At 44.7% G+C, this 19,810-nt stretch overlaps 2 protein-coding genes across 3 annotated transcripts in view; both read left to right on the top strand.

Annotated features, from left to right (window-relative positions):
- Window positions 1-51: 51 nt before the first annotated feature.
- slc35f2l (info solute carrier family 35 member F2, like) lies at window positions 52-15,808 on the top strand (the record flags this gene model as incomplete). Its single annotated transcript, XM_083773292.1, has 9 exons — window positions 52-59; window positions 2,620-2,795; window positions 5,961-6,088; window positions 7,930-8,089; window positions 9,459-9,615; window positions 10,396-10,448; window positions 11,131-11,285; window positions 14,446-14,530; window positions 15,492-15,808. The coding sequence occupies 9 exons, from the start codon at window positions 52-54 to the stop codon at window positions 15,806-15,808; spliced, it is 1,239 nt and encodes a 412-aa protein (XP_083629418.1).
- A 2,630-nt stretch (window positions 15,809-18,438) lies between these two features.
- The window catches only part of timm50 (translocase of inner mitochondrial membrane 50 homolog), a 55,200-nt gene continuing 53,828 nt past the window's right edge, over window positions 18,439-19,810 (top strand). For both annotated transcript variants that reach the window (XM_083772565.1, XM_083772566.1), the window contains exon 1: window positions 18,439-18,684. In XM_083772565.1, the coding sequence (XP_083628691.1) occupies window positions 18,463-18,684 (222 nt within the window). In that variant the 5' untranslated portion in view covers window positions 18,439-18,462. The remainder of the gene's footprint in view (window positions 18,685-19,810) is intronic.

Genomic DNA, 19,810 nt, shown 5'->3' with positions numbered 1-19,810 from the left:
CGTTATGAACGTATGAGTGAAAATGCTCAAGCTTAAATATGATCTCACGTGATGTCACGGTGAGTCAGCCGTGACCAAATATGGAGTTCCAGGTCAGCCATGCCCAAATATGGAGTCCATGATGTCAGAATTAGTCTTGGGGTATTCTGACTATCAACAGTGGTAATTATGACTGTCATAGCACTCAGACATATTGAGTAACCATGGCTACCTTCAAGTTTATTAGATAACATCATTGGGTAAACAGTATGAACTAGAAAAGTCGCAATTTTGAAAGATTGCAAAGTGTGGTTGCCGCAGTCGCTTACATAGGCCCCTCCCACTTGACTCTCTTGAAAAGTAATTTGAAAATTTCACACTTGAATAGTTTGAATAGTTTGGCCAATTAGCTACTACAAACGATATGCAAAGCTCGGCCAGTCACAGCGGAAGTTAGGTAGGTTACTCCAGAAAAATAATAATAAAGTGTGACAATAACTATAAGTCTGGTTCACTAGTAATTATGCTCTTGGGAGGAACGTCCTCTGGTGCCTTTGCGTAGGACTCACAGGCTGTGTGAAAGTGTCCTTCCTTAGAGTGTAGTGACAGGCCCTGGATCAGTGGTCTGGTGGTCCCTTCTCTCAGTAGTCCATTGAACTGGATCAGTGGTCTGGTGGTCCCTTCTCTCAGTAGTCCATTGAATTCTCTTAGAGTGGCCTCCTCTCTCCTCGCCTCCAAGGGGGAGGGATTATTTGGTATCCCAATGATGTGGCAGCACCTTCTCTGCAGACATTATTATACCAGTTCCTGGATCAAGTGTTTTGGGGAGGCCGGCCCAGACAGGTTGAACTTATACCAGCAGCACCGGTCTGAGGAAGGTCACGTATACACGTATACCTGGGGTTAATGCATCTGGGGGGAGCTGTGCTCAGTTAATGAACCCTTGGCTGAGCCTTCTTCAGCATGATCTGAACTTGCGCATCACATTCCAGGTCAGGGGAGAGCTGTATATATTCCAAGGAGATTGAATGTACAGTATATATATATCCACCCTCTCTACTGCCTGGTTGTACAAAACTATAGGCGGCGGGATTGACTCATTGACTCCATGAAACAGCAAATCCCTGTGTAGAGTTTCCTGGTCTCATCAATATGACCTCATAGTACTGGCGTCATAGACTAGCCTGGACTATGTGGGCGTGTCTGACACAGAACTCCATATATGGGCATAAAAGGGACACAGACATCTCCATTTATGGGCATAAAGGGAGACAGACAGACAGACAGATACAGACATCTCCATAAATGTGCATAAAAGGGAACTCAGGCAAATGACTACAGCTATTAGCAGGGTGGGCAGCAGGGGGTCAAGTCGTTCCAATTGTGCGGTACAACTGGAGCACTCTGATGTGATCAATATTTTTGTCATAGTATATTGGCCTGGACTCCATATATATGGACGTCCTTATCGGCGAACATTATTCTCTCTGAAATGGCCACGGATTGTGGACGTGTCTCAAACTAGAGGTTTGGGCCACTAATATATGTACAGTATTGTACAGTCTCTGTAATGTTTATGTTTTTACTATTACTACAAAACAATTTAAAATAAAGGGATTTAAGATCATTAAAGCTGGGCTGTTGCCACCTGGGTCCAATGCATTTCCGCCTACTTCCGGTCCAGGCCTTGACCCAGTTGGTTGTCCCCATTCTCAATAGAAGTCTATGTAGGAGAGCCGCCATTGGACTGAAGCCCCATGGAGTGAACGCAGTTTGCGTAACTCTGTCTATCTCTAAGGCTCTGGTTCTGTGGCTCTAGACATCTGTATCTCTGATATCTGTCAGTCCTTGTCCCTTTTATGCTCATATATGGAGATTGTTGATGTCATCAGCATATGCCCATATATGGGCTTGCCCCCTTTGTGCCCATCATATGGCATCAGCCGTAACAAAATAAATGTGGATAAAAGGGACAGGTAAAGACATCTCTCAACAGACATCTCAATCTATCTTCTATAACTATAAATCCACCAAGTCTCTGTACTTCTGTACGTCTGTAATCCACGTAACTCGAGTACCGTTCGCCCTGCCAACTTCAAATTCGATACTCGCGCTCCACCCCACCACAGGGGGGCGCTCCACCCCACCACAGGGGGTGCAGTGCCCGGTGTCGAGTCGGTCGGACCCACGGTTGTCCAGAGCCGCCCCAAAAGGCCTCTGCCCGGGGGCCTCTGGACAGGGCCCCTGCCCAGTGGTTTACCATCGCAACCACATGTTTTACCATATAGCAATCACCAGTTTGAGCTCAGCATCCACCCATTAGATTAGACCCTGTCAACTGCCTTTGTTTTATACCCTATAAACTTCCTATTACACCATATAGCAACCACCTGTTTTACCCTAGCAACTGCCTAAAACCAGTTTTTTTCCACCTCCGCTCCATCGCCAAAATCAAACCGTTTCTTTCCACACACGACCTCGAAATAGTCATCCATGCACTCATATCATCCCTATGAGCTTGTAGATCTGCTATTTTTCATTAGCAAAGTTTAACATAATGCTCAAAACACCAAAAAGGGGGTTCCCCGTTCAAGAATGGTACTAAACTAACACTGTGTGCGTTGTGTTTCTTTTCTTCAGGCAGCTGGTACGGACGGTGCTGCTGGGTCAGGGTCTGGCGGCGTTGATCTGTGGCACGGCCGTCAGCTCTCAGTACCTGGCCAGCGAGTTCCACGTCAACACGCCCATGGCGCAGAGTGTGCTCAACTACGCCCTGCTGTGTGCCACCTACACCACCATGCTGCTGTTCACCACAGGTATGTGTAAACTATGCCCTGCTGTCTGTGTGCCACCTACACCACCATGCTGCTGTTCACCACAGGTATGTATAAACTACGCCCTGCTGTCTGTGTGCCACCTACACCACCATGCTGCTGTTCACCACAGGTATGTATAAACTACATCCTGCTGTCTGTGTGCCACCTACACCACCATGCTGCTGTTCACCACAGGTATGGATAAACTACGCCCTGCTGTCTGTGTGCCACCTACACCACCATGCTGCTGTTCACCACAGGTATGTGTAAACTACGTCCTGCTGTCTGTGTGCCACCTACACCACCATGCTGCTGTTCACCACAGGTATGTAGAAACTACGCCCTGCTGTCTGTGTGCCACCTACACCACCATGCTGCTGTTCACCACAGGTATGTAGAAACTACGCCCTGCTGTCTGTGTGCCACCTACACCACCATGCTGCTGTTCACCACAGGTATGTGTAAACTATGCCCTGCTGTCTGTGTGCCACCTACACCACCATGCTGCTGTTCACCACTGGTATGGATAAACTACGGCCTGCTGTCTGTGTGCCACCTACACCACCATGCTGCTGTTCACCACAGGTATGTAGAAACTACGCCCTGCTGTCTGTGTGCCACCTACACCACCATGCTGCTGTTCACCACAGGTATGTAGAAACTACACCTACACCACCATGCTGCTGTTCACCACAGGTATGTAGAAACTACACCTACACCACCATGCTGCTGTTCACCACTGGTATGTATAAACTACGCCCTGCTGTCTGTGTACCACCTACACCACCATGCTGGTAAACTACGCCCCGCTGTCTGTGTGCCACCTACACCACCATGCTGGTAAACTACGCCCTGCTGTCTGTGTGCCACCTACACCACCATGCTGCTGTTCACCACAGGTATGTATAAACTACGCCCTGCTGTCTGTGTGCCACCTACACCACCATGCTGCTGTTCACCACAGGTATGTATAAACTATGCCCTGCTGTCTGTGTGCCACCTACACCACCATGCTGCTGTTCACCACAGGTATGTAGAAACTACGCCCTGCTGTCTGTGTGCCACCTACACCACCATGCTGCTGTTCACCACAGGTATGTAGAAACTACGCCCTGCTGTCTGTGTGCCACCTACACCACCATGCTGCTGTTCACCACAGGTATGTATAAACTACGCCCTGCTGTCTGTGTGCCACCTACACCACCATGCTGCTGTTCACCACAGGTATGTAGAAACTACACCTACACCACCATGCTGCTGTTCACCACAGGTATGTAGAAACTACACCTACACCACCATGCTGCTGTTCACCACTGGTATGTATAAACTACGCCCTGCTGTCTGTGTACCACCTACACCACCATGCTGGTAAACTACGCCCCGCTGTCTGTGTGCCACCTACACCACCATGCTGGTAAACTACGCCCTGCTGTCTGTGTGCCACCTACACCACCATGCTGCTGTTCACCACAGGTATGTATAAACTACGCCCTGCTGTCTGTGTGCCACCTACACCACCATGCTGCTGTTCACCACAGGTATGTATAAACTATGCCCTGCTGTCTGTGTGCCACCTACACCACCATGCTGCTGTTCACCACAGGTATGTAGAAACTACGCCCTGCTGTCTGTGTGCCACCTACACCACCATGCTGCTGTTCACCACAGGTATGTAGAAACTACGCCCTGCTGTCTGTGTGCCACCTACACCACCATGCTGCTGTTCACCACAGGTATGTAGAAACTACGCCCTGCTGTCTGTGTGCCACCTACACCACCATGCTGCTGTTCACCACAGGTATGTATAAACTACGCCCTGCTGTCTGTGTGCCACCTACACCACCATGCTGCTGTTCACCACAGGTATGTAGAAACTACGCCCTGCTGTCTGTGTGCCACCTACACCACCATGCTGCTGTTCACCACAGGTATGTATAAACTACGCCCTGCTGTCTGTGTGCCACCTACACCACCATGCTGCTGTTCACCACAGGTATGTAGAAACCATTCTGACCTGAGATCAGATTCATACGAGGTTTCCACTGGACACACACTGGTCTGATTAACCCATTCTGACCTGAGATCAGATTCTAAAAAATGTCAGTTGTTCTTCGATTTTTCAAAAATAGCAGACCTACAAGCTCGTATCGCGCCACTCGGTGGCGCGATATGAGCTTGTAGATCTGCTATTTTTCAATAGCTAAAGCATAACATGATGCTGACACCAAAATGGGTTCCCGTTCAGAATGGGATAAAGGCCAGATGGCTCTGACGTAGTTCAACCGGCGGCCATCTTGCTGAGGGCGCTACAGTATATAATAATAACTTTATTTGCATAGCACTTTTCAAAAACAAGTGTACAAAGTGCTTCACATACAATACACAAACAGGCAATTAAAATCAACAATGGAAATTAGTCAAATACAAAATATACAAAATAATAAAAGACTAGGTAAAAAAGCAGAAACTGGAACTGTTCATTCAAACTCATTAAAAGCCTTTTAAATAATAGTGGGTTTTTAAGAGTTTTTTAAAAGTGGACACTGAAGTGGTCTGCCTGAGTTCCAGAGGTAGTTGGTTCCACAGCACTGGAGCCATAGCAGCAAAGGCAAAGGGGTTGGTTTATTACAAACGTTGTCAACGTGGCTATGATTCGGGACGCTTATCTGCTTAATGTTGTTTTTTTCTATGAACGTCTCAGTTGGAGTTAGATCAAGTCAAACCAAGACTATAGTCAGACCTGGGACAGAATATCACCTGTTTTCAACCAACATAAATTCTGCCCACTAAGACGGACGTCGCTGGATCAATCAGCTCTTACAGTATTTGCGCCGCCCTCGTTGAAAACAATGTATTTCCAAACAATGTATTTCCAACTCGCAGTATCGCAACTCCTTCTATTAGATGGCTCTGCGCCAACCTACAGTAAAAGTTTGCTTCCGACACCTCCGATCAAAGTTATAGGGGCGCTTCACACAGACAGACATCTTCTAGGTGTGAGGCATTGTTTTGTGTAGTGAGTTGTGTTGCTATGTGTGTGAATACTCAGTATGTGCCCCTTTAAACCACAGGGGATGGATGTGTGTGAATACTCAGTATGTGCCCCTTTAAACCACAGGGGATGGATGTGTGTGAATACTCAGTATGTGCCCCTTTAAACCACAGGGGATGGCCATATCTTACAGGTTCTAAAGCGCAGAGGCTGGAAGTACCTGCTGCTTGGACTGGTGGACGTGCAGGCCAACTACACTGTGGTCAAGGCCTACCAGTACACCTCTCTGACCAGCGTGCAGGTACCAGTACACCTCTCTGACCAGCGTGCAGGTACCAGTACACCTCTCTGACCAGGTACCAGTACACCTCTCTGACCAGCGTGCAGGTACCAGTACACCTCTCTGACCAGGTACCAGTACACCTCTCTGACCAGGTACCAGTACACCTCTCTGACCAGGTACCAGTACACCTCTCTGACCAGGTACCAGTACACCTCTCTGACCAGCGTTCAGGTACCAGTACACCTCTCTGACCAGGTACCAGTACACCTCTCTGACCAGCGTGCAGGTACCAGTACACCTCTCTGACCAGCGTGCAGGTACCAGTACACCTCTCTGACCAGGTACCAGTACACCTCTCTGACCAGCGTGCAGGTACCAGTACACCTCTCTGACCAGGTACCAGTACACCTCTCTGACCAGCGTTCAGGTACCAGTACACCTCTCTGACCAGGTACCAGTACACCTCTCTGACCAGCGTTCAGGTACCAGTACACCTCTCTGACCAGGTACCAGTACACCTCTCTGACCAGGTACCAGTACACCTCTCTGACCAGGTACCAGTACACCTCTCTGACCAGGTACCAGTACACCTCTCTGACCAGGTACCAGTACACCTCTCTGACCAGGTACCAGTACACCTCTCTGACCAGGTACCAGTACACCTCTCTGACCAGGTACCAGTACACCTCTCTGACCAGCGTGCAGGTACCAGTACACCTCTCTGACCAGCGTGCAGGTACCAGTACACCTCTCTGACCAGCGTGCAGCTACCAGTACACCTCTCTGACCAGCGTACAGGTACCAGTACACCTCTCTGACCAGAGATCCTTAACCAAATGGACGTACCGTATGGGTTCCATCTGTACCCTCTTAAGCCAATGAGTGACTGTAGGACTGTTGGTGTGTCTAACCAACGTATATGCACCCCGTCTGGTTCTGTTTTTTCTCTCTCTCTCTCTCTCTCTCTCTCTCTCTCTCTCTCTCTCTCTCTCTCTCTCTCTCTCTCTCTCTCTCTCTCTCTCTCTCTCTCTCTCTCTCTCTCTCTCTCTCTCTCTCTCTCTCTCTCTCTCTCTCTCTCTCTCTCTCTCTCTCTCTCTCTCTCTCTCTCTCTCTCTCTCTCTCTCTCTCTCTCTCTCTCTCTGAACAGCTCTCCTCCCTTGCAACTCTTATCAAGTCTCCCACTTCCACACAAACAGTCACGTTCAAGTTCACTGGTCTCTTATCCCCTTCAGACGATTCTAGGGGGACGTTCTATATATAGAACAAGATGTTACACAAACACAACAGCATAATAATCAACGACATGCACAAAGGATAAACAATATTACTGAATTACAGCGGTAAATAATAAAGACAATATGTACAAACCCCCCCCCCCTAGTCAGACCTGGGCCAGAATATCACCTGTTTTCAGCCAACATAAATTCTGCCCACTAAGACGGACGTCCCTGGATGAATCAGCTCTTACAGTACCCCACAAAAAACCCAGAACATCCTCCTAGCAACTGTCACATAACCACTGTGCCATCCTAAATGTAATGTAATGTAACGTAACGTTTGTACATAATGTTTAGCTGCTGGACTGTTTCGTGGTGCCCATGCTGATGCTGTTGTCCTGGTGGTTCTTAATGTAATGTAATGTAACGTAACGTTTGTACATAATGTTTAGCTGCTGGACTGTTTCGTGGTGCCCATGCTGATGGTGTTGTCCTGGTGGTTCTTAATGTAATGTAATGTAACGTAACGTTTGTACATAATGTTTAGCTGCTGGACTGTTTCGTGGTGCCCATGCTGATGCTGTTGTCCTGGTGGTTCTTAATGTAATGTAATGTAACGTAACGTTTGTACATAATGTTTAGCTGCTGGACTGTTTCGTGGTGCCCATGCTGATGCTGTTGTCCTGGTGGTTCTTAAAGACGCGGTACACGCTGATGCACTTGGTGGCGGTGTGCGTGTGTCTGCTGGGCGTTGGGGCCATGGTGGGGGCCGACATCCTGTCTGGACGAGACATGGGATCCAGTAAGACTGTCTACACTGTCTGTCTGTCTGTCTGTCTGTCTGTCTGTCTGTCTGTCTGTCTGTCTGTCTGTCTGTCTGTCTGTCTGTCTGTCTGTCTGTCTGTCTGTCTGTCTGTCTGTCTGTCTGTCTGTCTATTTATAAATGTCTACATTTCAACTAACCTCGCCTCACCAGGCTTTCCACCACCTCGGAGGAAAGCCTGGTCTCTGTTTCAAAAGTCTGTATAATCCTGTAATCCTATAATCTTGGAAAACGATTGTTTAATCACCGCGGGGAAACTGTTGAAATGTAGCCTGGGCACCTTTTCATTTAGGGTAGGCTATACAGTATATGATCCTGTCGGGAGCGGATGATATCGTTACGTCATGTTGTAGTATTGTTTTGTAGTCATCAGGATGATATCGTTACGTCATGTTGTAGTATTGTTTTGTAGTCATCAGGATGATATCGTTACGTCATGTTGTAGTATTGTTTTGTAGTCATCAGGATGATATCGTTACGTCATGTTGTAGTATTGTTTTGTAGTCATCAGGATGATATCGTTACGTCATGTTGTAGTATTGTTTTGTAGTCGACAGGCAGGAACAACAGGCGGCAACAACTTCCTTTTCCCTCTCAATAAAAGCAATCGGTTTGAGGGAAAAGGCAGTTGCCGCATGTTGTCAACTACAAAACAATACTACAACATGACGTAACGATATCATCCGCTCCCGACAGGATCATATACCCTATAGGCCTAAATGAAATGGTGCCCAGGCTACATTTCAACAGTTTCCCTGCGGTGATTAAACAATCGTTTTCCAAGATCTGCCTGCCAAGTCTACACTAACCTTTGAAGAGCCACTGCGTCGACTGATAGTTGCTTGTCATGACAATCCACCTTAGAACGGTGTAAAGTTTACTTTAAACGCTTGTCGTAGTGTTAAAAAATATGCCAAAGTGGCGATCTCACAACAACAGAGCGGAGGAGGACCATTGTAATGCATTGGGCCTCAATTCCCGGAATTACATTTAAATTTGAATTAAATTCAAATACAAACTGATGTACAATATTGGGCTATACCATCAGCTTGCGACTTACAAAGGTATAAACAAACCAATAATTCTGGAGTTTTTACATCTCATGGAAAATTAATCAATTTTGTATACTGGTAATGAATTAATCAATACATCAATTAATTGATTGATTAATTAATCAAATAATGAATTAATGCATTCATTCATAAATTCATTTGTGTATTTGTGCAGGGGGGGATTTTTTGTTCCATTATGTTAATTTTGTATTAGGCTAGTATAGTCTAGTATTCCTTTCTTTGTGATATTCATTTTAATAAAAGTTGTATCTATATCTGTTCTTGTGTGTATATAGCGTCTAACATCCTGTTAGGGGACGGTCTGGTGCTGCTCAGTGCCACGCTGTACGCCGTGTCCAACGTCTGTCAGGAATACACCGTCAAGAACCTGAGCCGCGTGGAGTTCCTGGGCATGGTGGGGCTGTTTGGAACGCTCATCAGCACCGTGCAGATGTAAGTGTGTAGTGTGTACTGTGTAGTGTGTAGTGTGTACTGTGTAGTGTGTAGTGTGTAGTGTGTAGTGTGTAGTGTGTACTGTGTAGTGTGTAGTGTTGTAGAGAGTTCTGTTTGGAACCCTCATCAGCACCATGCAGATGTAAGTGTGTAGTGTGTAGTGTGTAGTGTGTAGTGTGTAGTGTTGTAGATAGTTCTGTTTGGAACCCTCATCAGCACCATGCAGATGTAAGTGTGTAGTGTGTAGTGTGTAGTGTGTACTGTGTAGTGTGTAGTGTGTAGTGTGTAGTGTGTACTGTGTAGTGTGTAGTGTGTACTGTGTAGTGTGTAGTGTTGTAGATAGTTCTGTTTGGAACCCTCATCAGCACCATGCAGATGTAAGTGTGTAGTGTGTACTGTGTAGTGTGTAGTGTGTACTGTGTAGTGTGTAGTGTGTAGTGTGTAGTGTGTAGTGTGTACTGTGTACTGTGTAGTGTGTAGTGTTGTAGAGAGTTCTGTTTGGAACCCTCATCAGCACCATGCAGATGTAAGTGTGTAGTGTGTACTGTTGTATAGAGTTTCGAGGGTGCAGGACAGGTCAGCACATTTGGGCAAGTGGCTATGTGGCCTTTTGTTTCCCAATGAGTGTTTTTTGTGCAAAACGAATGCTTGGAATGGATTCAGAATCATGATTCTTTTTTTGCCTTATTATCATTTAGCTGGGGGACCCCTTGGAACTCCCTCAAGGACCCCTGGGGGTTTTTTTTAGGAACCACTGGTGTAACGTGTCTCTCTCTACAGGGTGATCCTGGAGCGTCACGAAGTGGCAAACATCATCTGGAGCTGGCAAGTAGGTCAGTATCCCTAACACCCTATATTCTCTGGAGCTGGCAAGTTGGTCAGTATCTCTAACACCCTATAGTCTCTGGAGGTGGCAAGTTGGTCAGTATCCCTAACCCCAAAGTCTATAGTGTTGCCAGACTGTTGCCTCTCACAATTTCCAAATGCTTCCGTCATATACGGTATATACTCTGGAGCAATGGAAGTTCTATCATGAGTAAAATATAAAGAGGAAGTGGAGCCTCCTCCTCCCCACTTCTGTTTCGTCTTTACAGTCGCGCACATTTCTCCTAATATACAATACACTCTAGGGATGTCAAACTCAAATACACAGTGGGCCAAAATAAATAAATTGGTACAAGTCGAGGGCCGGACTTTGTTTCAACACACAACACACAAGTGATATGCTTTCACTGCTGATCAATAGTGAAGAGAAGACGCATGCTTGCGCTTGCGGGCCCTCGATAGTGACAATGCACTCGCAGTGCATTGTGGGACTTATTAGTATTATGGTGGTCCGTGCAATATACCAGAGGGCCAGTTCTAATACTAATTAAATATCATCCCGCGGGCCAAAGATAAAGATAATTCATTCACGGGCCTGATTTGGCCCCCGGGCCATGAGTTTGACATATATGCTCTATACAGCTGCATGCCTGTAGTAATAGTATAATATAGTTTATAATCTCTCTATAGGCGTGTTATTCGCGGGCTTTGCGGTGTGTATGTACACGCTCTACAGCTGCATGCCTGTCGTGGTGAAGATGACCAGCGCCACGTCGGTCAACCTGTCCCTGCTGACCGCTGACCTGTTCAGCCTCTTCTGTGGCATATTCCTCTTCCAGTACAAGGTACCCATTCTGACCTGAGATCAGATTCTAACGCACACAGATGAATGGTGGTTCTTTAACGCATTTTGACCTGAGATCATGCAGATTCTAAAAAATTCTTAAATCCTGAAAAATAGCAGATCTACAAGCTCGTAGCGCGCCACTCGGTGGCGCGCTATGAGCTTGTAGATCTGCTATTTTTAAATAGCTAAAGCATAACGTAATTGCTAACACCGAAACGGGTTCCCGCCCAGAATGCATTAAAGTACATTAATTAAGTACATTAGTTTTTCCAACTTCCAATACTTTCATTCCACTACAATTATTTGAACACTTTAGTTACAAACTTACAGGTTACTTTGAAGATTGCACACACACACACACACACACACACACACACACACACACACACACACACACACACACACCCTGGAACAACATATTTTCAGCTAGGGGTCGGCGGCCAGTTACATAATAATTGTTGGGGTCCTTGACATGAAATAGTTTGAGATTCACTGATATAGTTTTTTCAGAAAACTTGACTTCATTTTGTAGAATCCGTTGTCAGGTGCAGTGGGAGTTTTTGATATTACTATTAGTAAGTAAACAACATCAGGAAGAAGCAGGACTCAACCATCAGGATTCGAACTCCATTCTTTTATTGCATATGTCATCAGACCGGAGAGATACACTAAACCCAAGCGTTTAAGTTATAAACAAATATTTGTAACACTTTTTAAACGTGTCACAGTGTTTAGATTATAAACAGAAGAACATGTTTAATCGCCAGTAACACTTTTTAAACGCATAAACGTGTTTAGTTTTTACAATCAAAGTCAGTCATATAGGTGTCTAGAAACACTAGGTGTTCTCGTGAGGTGTTTGAGTGAACTCGTGTTCTACTGTATTTTATGACCATTAATAAACATGTGGCATTTTAGTAGGCTATTACACACATGGGGCCTGATTCTTCAACGTGTTTCCGCTGATATATTGCCGTGACGCTGGCGGAAAGGCATTTACGTGGATTTCCCACATTAATTTGGAATTCATGGAAATGGCCGTGAACTTGACGCTGACTTTGGTTCGTCGGTAACTCCGCTAAATCCTCCGCCACCTCTTTAGGTGGCGGAGAACTTTGCGGAAGCATACACTTGTATATAGATTTATTCAGAAGGCTTTAGTCTTCATGCTGAATCAATAAATAGTCCCCAAATCTCAGATAAAATATGTAGGCATGTTCCCCCAACATATTGGTCGATCAGCACATAAAAAAACGATATATATATATATATATATATATATATATATAAAAGCCGAGTGCACTTGTATGCCTATAATGCATGCATTCTAGAGGCAAGTTAGCCTATAGAGTCCCATAAGGAAACTGCCCCTGCAAGCCCCGACACCTTTTTTTTTTTTTATTAGGATATTTCTATAGCATGCATTCGCGATTGCGCTGCTCACTGGACAGCCTTCTCTAGGCTACTCGCAGTGCAACGCGTTGTGAGCTTGTAGATCGGCTCTCGCGGACTGCATGTTAAAAAACAAACTCACAATTATAATAAGAACATAGGCCTACACTTATCTGCATTTTGCACTGTACGAATCTAACGTTGTTTCGGTGTGTGTGTGTGTGTGTGTGTGTGGGGGGGGGGGGGGGGGGGGGGGGGACAGACAGCAGCGTGCTGTCGATCCGATTCACATTGGAAAATGAATAGGGCTAATTAGCCCTATATAAAAAATAGAAGACCACATTTATAGCCTAATGAATGCAGCGTGTTTGAAAGTCGGCCAGTCATATCAGTTTTAAACCAGCTCACCTCCACTCGTGAACATGACGGACAGACAGACAGAATTTATAATAATGTATATTGATATTGATCACATGGATGCCACACACAGAATACTCACTGGATAAACTCACTGGATTATAATTTCTTCAGACAAGAGGATCCCAGGCCTACGAGGTAGGCCTATAATATATTTACTTATGAATGTATGGGGCTATGGGCTACTGTTCTTTATCGCGCAACAGTGTCGAGGGCCCATGCAGCCCCCCTCCCTCTCTCGCTCTCTCTGAAAAGACGACTTTTGCATTGACAATTGACATATCCGATATTTTAAATATCGGATATGTTTTACCTCTGCATAGGTGTGAGAGAGCACCCGCCTTGGTCCCGAACTTAATTAAATAAATTATAATTATATTGCTTCAGCGGAGCACGCACCGTTGCAAGCTTCGATAGCAGTGACCGCGGCTGTGATCTCAGACAAACTGCTGTCTGCTGAGTCATGCTTGAAGCCTTTTATGGTATGAAATTGGGCGTGGATCAATGCAGATGCGGTTGTCGGGTGCTTTTCCGATCACTTTGCACCCGCTGCATTCAGTATGACATACACCTGCGATACACCTGCGCACCTGTGGTACACACCACTCTCTGAATAACACGTCATCTCAACGTAGCTTGATCGGACGGATAAATACGATATCTGTTTCCGCCACCGTTACACTCTGGCGCATTTCGTTTTTGAAGAATCAGGACCCATGGTGTTTAGGTTTTAAACGTGTCACATGTTCCAGGGATTTACAGTATAGTGTCCCCCTCCAGATCTTCCCCCAGCACCCCCTTACACACATGTCCCACACATATTTTATACTTTCAGCCGTGTACAGAGTTTCAGGAGTAACAAGAGATGGTCATTCCTTAAATGGACTCTATTCTATAGTTAACTCACCCTGTTTCAAATAGGTTCACATGAGTCGGCAGTCTCTTTAAATGAGTTTGTCAGTGAAGAACAGGTGGTAATTAGAGTGTTAAAGGTATATTCAGTGATTTCACTTAATTCAAATATCACTTATTCTTTTGTTTTGTTGTGATAATCCTCCCTACTATAGAGTGTGCTGGCCATATAAGCAGTTCCTCCCTGTCCCCAGTTAACCCCTGGGGGTCAAAAAACATTAGGTTTCGTTTTTGACTCTCTATCCTGATTGGACGAAAGGCTGGGTCCCACAGCCAAAAACGAAACCTAAGGTTTTTTGAGTGAAATCACTGAATATACCTTTAAGTATCATCTACTAGTAGGCTACATGCATTTTTGCCACCACACAGGTCTAAATGGGTTAATATCAAATATCAATATCAAAACGCTGCTGTGCATTCTCTTCCTGTGTCCTCAGTTCTCCGTGCTCTACCTGGTATCACTGGCGGCCATCCTGATCGGCTTCGTGGCCTTCCACGTCACGCCCACTCCCTCTGACCAAGGTTACAATGGTTTGGGATTTTTCAATAGAGTTTATAGTTTTAGTTAGTTTCGACTTAAAATGAAATTCAGTTCGTTTTTAGAGTGGGTTTGCTATATTTAGTTTTTTTCATTTTTGTGACAATGCTTATAGTCTTAGTTTAGTTTTTTTTAATTAGTTTTCGTGTTTTTTGGCCCTTTTCAATCTGACGAATAAGTCAGGTGCAGGACTGAAAGGGACAGCTAAGTAAAGTAGGCTATTGTGTAATAAAAAGCCAAGAAAAGATAGCATTTTAAAAAGTTCAGTTACAGATTAAGCTTATAAATAAATTGACAAAAACAAAAACTAAGGCTATTTTGTTTATCATTTCAGTTTAAATGTTTGAGTTAGTTTTGTAAACACTCGTTTTAGTTAACTATAATACAATTTAGGCATTTAGCGAGACACCGCTTGCTGTACAAAACATGGTAATACATCAAATACATAAAAATAGTCCTCAATAATTATACGTAAGCTAAGAACCTTAGAGTGGAATATCTATATAATGAAACTATATGCGTATAAACTATAGAGAGAGTGTTTTAGGATCCAAGATGGCCGCAGCACCATGGAAGGCGTGGCCTTACTGGGCTGCGTTCACAAATTCAAGACACCTGTCTTGCGTTTGTCTTGTGTCTTGTGTTTAATGGCCACTCCAATGCATTTTCAATGGAACCCCATGGTTTGACCAAACATTTTGTTTGATGGGGGGAAGGGGGGCAGAACACATCCATCAAAGCTGTGTTCAGACACAAGTCAGGTGTCAGACACAAGGCAAGTGTCTTGCAGCCCAGTAAGGTCATATGTCGACCCCGCCCGCTCACCTCCGCCCCACCCTCTCCTGGTGCTGCGGCCATCTTGGATCCTAAAACACAGGGAGAGAGGTGGGGCCGAGAAAGGCCCTTATTGACATAATAATATATCCTTTGCGTTTGACACCACAGACGACGCCACCATGACCTCCGACCCCTCCTCTGCTGTCGGGGATGCTCCGTGCCACCACGCCCCCGCTGACGCCGCCACCGACCACCAGGGGGAAACCAGGGTGCAGATCACGCCGTCCGCCGGGGGGGTGGAGAGGGACGTCCTAGAAGAGGACGGACAGACGCCGGAGAGACGGAGGGATGGAGACCGTGATGGACGGATGCACAGACGGAGACATGATGGCGAGGATGAGAGGACGAGCGGATGTGGGCTTTCAGAGGACGACGAAGACAGGATACGGCGTTGTTTATCAGCGGGGCGCGGAACTAGAATGTGAGCTCTAGTGTGTATGGACCATAATATGCAGACCGTGGCCATCGTACCATATAAGTTAAGCCATTTTGGGCGGGAAGCCGGGAACCCCTTTTGGTGTTTTAATTCGCATCATATGTTATGCTTTAGCTATTGAAAAATAGCAGATCTACAAGCTTGTAGGTCTTGTGGCGCAAATCTTTGAATATATATTCTTTCAGAGCGAACGTTTTTAACTCAAATCTTTGCTTCTGAGGGGTTCCTGGAATAACATATTTTCAGATGGGGGTCGGTGGCCAAATACATATAATTTTTGGGGGTCCTTGACATGAAATATTGCACACCACTGATACAGAAACCTGAAGTAGACTATTTCAGAAAACTGTCAGGATTTAGAAGACCTAAATCGGGCCTAAATGGGATAACTGTGTGAATAATGATGGGGAAGTGGCGATGGTTATTTTCCATTGCTTGTGTTGGTGTGGACATGTCTTTGTCCATTTATTTAAGTGAAGAAAGTGACTCGATCAGATAATGAACAATGGTCACACGATATTGCTTTTGTTAATTTTAATGTGAGTGAATTGTTTATTCAAAACAATGCACTGTCGTCATGAATTATGCATGGAGGCAAATCAACTTCCCTTTGGCCCAAATCTACAATCTCACAATGCATTGTTCTGTATTTCTGCTGTGTATATATTGTGTGTATTTATTTATTTTCTGTGTTATTATGACTGAGGTGAGTAATTATTTATAGTTAGTTACTAGTCTGAAAAAGTAAAAAATTTTCTAGTTACTAGTTACTAAACCTTTTAAAAAATATATAAGATTTTCCAATTCAGACACATTGTTTTCAAGGAAAACATATTCCCTAATGTCACTGGTGTAACACTTATGCCAAGAGTAATATCCAAAATCACAGACAATATACAGTTTAATGATATGGATATAATACTGATGCCCTGCCCATGCACAGACAGGCCTATAGTAATTACCCTATGTTTGTCTGCAGCCCTAAAGTCACTGCTGCAACAACTGAACATTTGTTCAAAGATTGTTGGACAACAACTTGAGAAACTTTATACATCCACATATGATACTGTTATCATCCTAAGGTTAGCAAGGAATATCGCCTATAATACTAAGCATGTGTTGTATGGAGAATATAGGTTGCTACCTTCAGGAAGGAGATATGGTGTACCAGCATACAATAAGGTCAGACTAAAGAGGTCCTTTGTCCACCAGTCAACCTTGAGGCTTAATCAGGAGATGTAGTAGCCACAGGATAATCTAAGCGGTGGATATTGCTCATGTCTTTATGTATAGTAAATTGTCTTGTTCTTTGTGTTATGTCAAATGTGTGTATATGTGTTCTGCATACTTGGCTGCTGGGTCGCAAGACAAATTTCAGTGTGAACTGACAATAAAGTACTATATCATATCATATATCTATATCTACCCTATGTTGACTCATCATTATGATGATGTTACTACTACTAACTCAACCATTGAAAACACAGTAACTACTAACTATAATGGCGTTACTGAATGGGAACATGTAAAGAGTTACGTTACAAGTTACAGCAAAAAGTAGTTTTGTTATATGTAAAGTAACTTAAAGGGCGTTAGTTCCAACACTGCTCACGATATAGTTATTGTATTGACTATTAGAAATATATGATTTTGTTTTAAATATCCACAGGTTGACAAAGGAAATGATGCATTATTTGTCTACAAACATATTCTGATCTGGTATTTAAGCATAATATTGGGACAATTTAGATAAAAGTAAGTCACAGTACGCAGATATCCGCATTGCCTACTGTGATTTACTTACTATTGTCTAAATTGTAATAGTTTATCTAGCCTATTATATTTAATACAAGTCTATCAGGAAATAAATAAACAAAGGAATAAACAATGCATTTGTAATTGACACTATTATTAAAGTATTATTATAGGAAATAATATCAAACTATACATTTGTTTTAATAGAAGTCTATCAGGTTGAATGGAATAAATAACGTTATTTGTTATTGAAAGTATTACTAAAATAAATTAAACTAATATATTTGAATGTTGTTTTAATTGTTATAAACTTTTTGACTTGATGCAAGTGACGTAACGTTCCAACGAAGGTCAACACTTTCTGCTTCTGATTTGCCTGGGATCCAATTAACCTTGTACTTTATACATCCGGTCTAGTGCGGATACGGAAACAGCATGAGTGACTGTACTGTATGGTAATTTGAAAGTTCCCCGGATACAGTAGGCGGGGTCTAGACCGGACCTGAGCACTGAGCAGCGAATAGAAACCCAGGTTTATACTGCAGAAAAGCCCTGGTGACGCGGCCTCGTTCTGATTGGAGCAGACGCCCCTGAGGAACGCCCTCTCCCCCCTCTGATTGGACCAGGGAACGCCCTCCCCCGCCCTCCGAATGCACCCCGCCGCCTGCCACTCAGGCAGAGACCAGCCAATCGGATCGGTTTGTCCTTTAAGGATCCCTCCGAGCAAATAGCAGACCTACAAGACCACAACGCCTCGCTGACGCGACGCGTTGCGGTCTTGTAGGTCTGCTATCGGCCCGCCGCGCGACCCCGTCGTACGGGACCGAGCATAACTCGGGCCCCCTAGTCCCCTCCCCCTTTTCGGCACGACTGGTTTCCCAATCCAACATGTCGGCCTCGGCGGCTCTGCTGCTCCCCATGTGTGTCCGCGCGACCAGCGGCCTCCTGCGCTGCTGCAGCCCGGCCAACAGGCTCCTTTTGCGGACAGTGGCCACCACCGACAAGCCGCCGCCGCCGGAGGAGGCCGCCGCCGGGACGACGGCGACGGGCGGCCTGGCGCAACAAATCCTCCAGCAGAAACTCCAGCAGCAGAAACAGCAGCAGAGTCAGGTGGGTGAGGAGTGGGAGAGGACTACTGTACTGTTGGGTCTGCTGTGCGGCGTGTGCCGGTACTGTGGGCAGCTGCCGTCTCCCGCCCGCATTGGATGTAGCCGGCGGTTAAAACCAGCGTCCCCTCCGTCCCCTCCTCTTTGGAAAAGCCTTGAATGAATTAACCTGGGAGGACTCGGAGGAGGTGACTCTAAACAGGCTAAATAACAGGCTTGTTGTCCGTCTAGTCTGGCTGTCATTATTGACATGTTTTTGACAACAACAGTGTCGCCTGGTCCAGTTGTCACTGTCAACACACGGCGGTTGGTTCTTCTGGATTGCTAGTACTAGTAGTAGTAGCCTCGGAGACAAGGCTGGTAGCTTCTGACTGTAGCTACTCCATACAGTAACACACATGATATATAATATATATATATAACCCAGCGTGTTATGTATTGTATGTCAACGCTGTATTCTATGATCTTATCTATCGTATTCATATATGTGCACGTTGTCAGTTTGTGTTGGGGGGTTTTTAGTGATGTTTTTTTTCATCAGACTGGTCTCTGGTGGACCTCCTGTTGTGAGTTGTGTCAGTTTGAAGGTCAGGAAAGAAAGCCCCTTATAGCCCCTGGAATTAGAGAGGGATTTGACAGATTCTGGAAAATAGAAGAGGTCAAATGTTTAATTACACCAAAAAAAGTCTAAATTCTTGTTAGCGCTTATGATACAAGTAAATACATATGACTTGCTATATCAAGTACAATTTACAATTTAGGCATTTAGCAGACGCTCTTAATCCAGAGCGACTTACATTAAGCAAGAACAAAAAGCATGGGAATACATCACAAAAAAGCATTTATCATAAAACATGCGTAAGCTAAGAAAGTAACAGTGGAATATCTATATTATGAGACTATACATATAAACTATATATATATATATATACTACTATGCTATACATATGTACTATGACGTGCTATGACTACATACAATGCAATTATAGTGCTGTCTACATAACATGCTATAAGTCTGTATCAGATGCTATCTAAGTATACAGAAATGCTATCTAAGGGGGTAGGGTAAGGGTATGGGTTTTAGACACACAGACAATTAAACAATTACAACAACAAAACAAGTCAATTAC

This window comes from Protomyctophum parallelum (assembly GCF_964188405.1).
Source record: "Protomyctophum parallelum genome assembly, chromosome: 9".
NCBI classification, from domain to species: Eukaryota; Metazoa; Chordata; class Actinopteri; order Myctophiformes; family Myctophidae; genus Protomyctophum; species Protomyctophum parallelum.
The sequence above is the reverse complement of the archived record's forward strand: the minus strand, read 5'-3'. Positions and strand labels throughout refer to the sequence as shown.